General features: G+C 43.2%; 1 protein-coding gene across 1 annotated transcript; it reads right to left on the reverse strand.

Annotated features, from left to right (window-relative positions):
* Positions 1–239: 239 nt before the first annotated feature.
* LOC112455798 (pecanex-like protein 1) lies at positions 240–959 on the reverse strand. The gene is made up of 2 exons (XM_025017981.1): positions 464–959; positions 240–386 (listed from the first exon to the last, which is right to left on the reverse strand). Exons 1-2 carry the CDS (start codon positions 754–756, stop codon positions 329–331), a joined length of 351 nt encoding a protein of 116 aa, XP_024873749.1. The 5' UTR covers positions 757–959; the 3' UTR covers positions 240–328.
* Positions 960–1,711: the final 752 nt, after the last annotated feature.

The raw sequence follows: 1,711 nt of genomic DNA on the forward strand, positions 1-1,711 counted from the left end.
TGATAAGCACGGTTATTAAGCATATATTGATAGCCACTGGTTCCCCTCAAAGCAATGGTCAGGTGGAACGAATTAATCGCGTAGTGATTCCTATGTTGGGCAAGCTTGTAAATAAAGAGGAAGATCAACTTTGGTATAAAAAAACTTTGGTATAAACCTTTGGTATCCAAAGGTTTTGGATTTGCTTTCTTGCAGAGTAATATTTTAACTTTCCCTGATATTTGACCTTTTAAGTTTGCGCTAACAGGTAATGGCATTGAATATGTATGTTCATTAAATAGCTTCGATGGGAGACTATCGTTAAAAACTGAAGGAATTGCTCCGATTTTCAGTTTCCTCTTACCATCTTCTCTAACACGCTCCCAAGAAAACCTGTCAAAATGCTCCTAAAAAAATATGTATGCTATGAGTAAATGACTTCGCTATATATGTATATGTATATATTTGCTACACTGCAGCTTACAGAGCACACAAACAATGGATCCTTAGGCTCCCAAGTAGATCCATTAATATTCCTGATACTGTTAATCCATCTAGCTTTCTGTCCTTCATTTCTAGAAAAACGATGAAACATAAGAGTTTACTCCACAGTACCGGATTGAGCTCCGGTTGCAGAGCGGTGAACACCGTCGTACGATGAATTCCAAAAGACAGGGTGCCGATCACCGCGCACACGATTAGATCGTTCTTCAGTCTGGCGTTCACTGTCGAGCGTAACTTCTCCGGCAAAGGATCCACCAGCTCAGTATCTGACATTTGCTCGCCCACCTTGATCTTTACGTCTTTCTTCCTGCCGGACGTCTTGCTCTTGGTCTCCTTGTAACTCGCGGCCACGTTATCAGGCTGCGACGACGACGTGTTTTCTATGATTTTGGCTTCCTTCTCTTCCGTGTACCTGTCTCCTGTCTCTGGTGGCCACAAATTTGTCTTGACGATGTCCTATATCACGGTAGGATCCGAAAAATCACGGCCTTTCACAGAACCGTAACAGTAATGTAATCGCGTTGTCTCACGTGCAGCAGGCCTCTAACGTGCATTAACCTCACTTATTTAACCATAAGGGAGAAACAAAATGGCGCTGGATCACGTGATTTAGTTAGCCAATCAGACCATTCCCTTCAATGTCGCTTCTCTATTATCTAGGACTCTACGTTCGGGGAGCTTGCTATCGCTGTCGCGCTATTGGCTCTTCGAACGAAGTTCATAGCGTTTGCGTTTATAGCGTTAATAGCGTCTCCCCGAATGCACCCGTAATATGTATGCTTTTGTTGACGCACCGATATATTAAACGGCACTAACCGCGAATTGGTTTCGTGGGGAGGTGTCAGGAATGTATGAAAGAAGGGTGAGAGACAGTAAATCTTTATATTTGTGGAAAGGATAATTTATTCCACGTGAGACGCAGTGAGACGTCTACTCGGTCCGACGTCTGTGCAACGACTGACCATAGTATAACTAGTATGCTCACTCTTACTCTTTTTCGTGGTTTGCGCCGATCCGTACTGCGCATCGCCATTATTTTGGCGGAGACCAATCAGAGGATTTTTATATATGTGGTAGTGCAAAATCGGTGTGACGCTTGGTATGTGTGGTAGCGCAAAGTCGGTGTGACGCCACAGAGGTTAATTTTCGGTGAAATATTGCATAAATCAGACGCCAAAATGAATAAAAGCAAAAATCACCTAATTTGCAGCGTTCGAGGCTGTCAAAA

Source organism: Temnothorax curvispinosus, unplaced genomic scaffold (genome assembly GCF_003070985.1).
Source record: "Temnothorax curvispinosus isolate PA1 unplaced genomic scaffold, ASM307098v1 QBEX01006347.1, whole genome shotgun sequence".
NCBI classification, from domain to species: Eukaryota; Metazoa; Arthropoda; class Insecta; order Hymenoptera; family Formicidae; genus Temnothorax; species Temnothorax curvispinosus.

Coding starts and splice junctions, on each gene's coding strand:
- LOC112455798 (XM_025017981.1), bottom strand. CDS start 756: ATGTCAGATACTGAGCTGGTGGATCCTTTGCCGGAGAAGTTACGCTCG. Junction 387..463: donor ATCCATTGTTTGTGTGCTCT/GTAAGCTGCAGT, acceptor ATATTTTTTTAG/GAGCATTTTGACAGGTTTTC.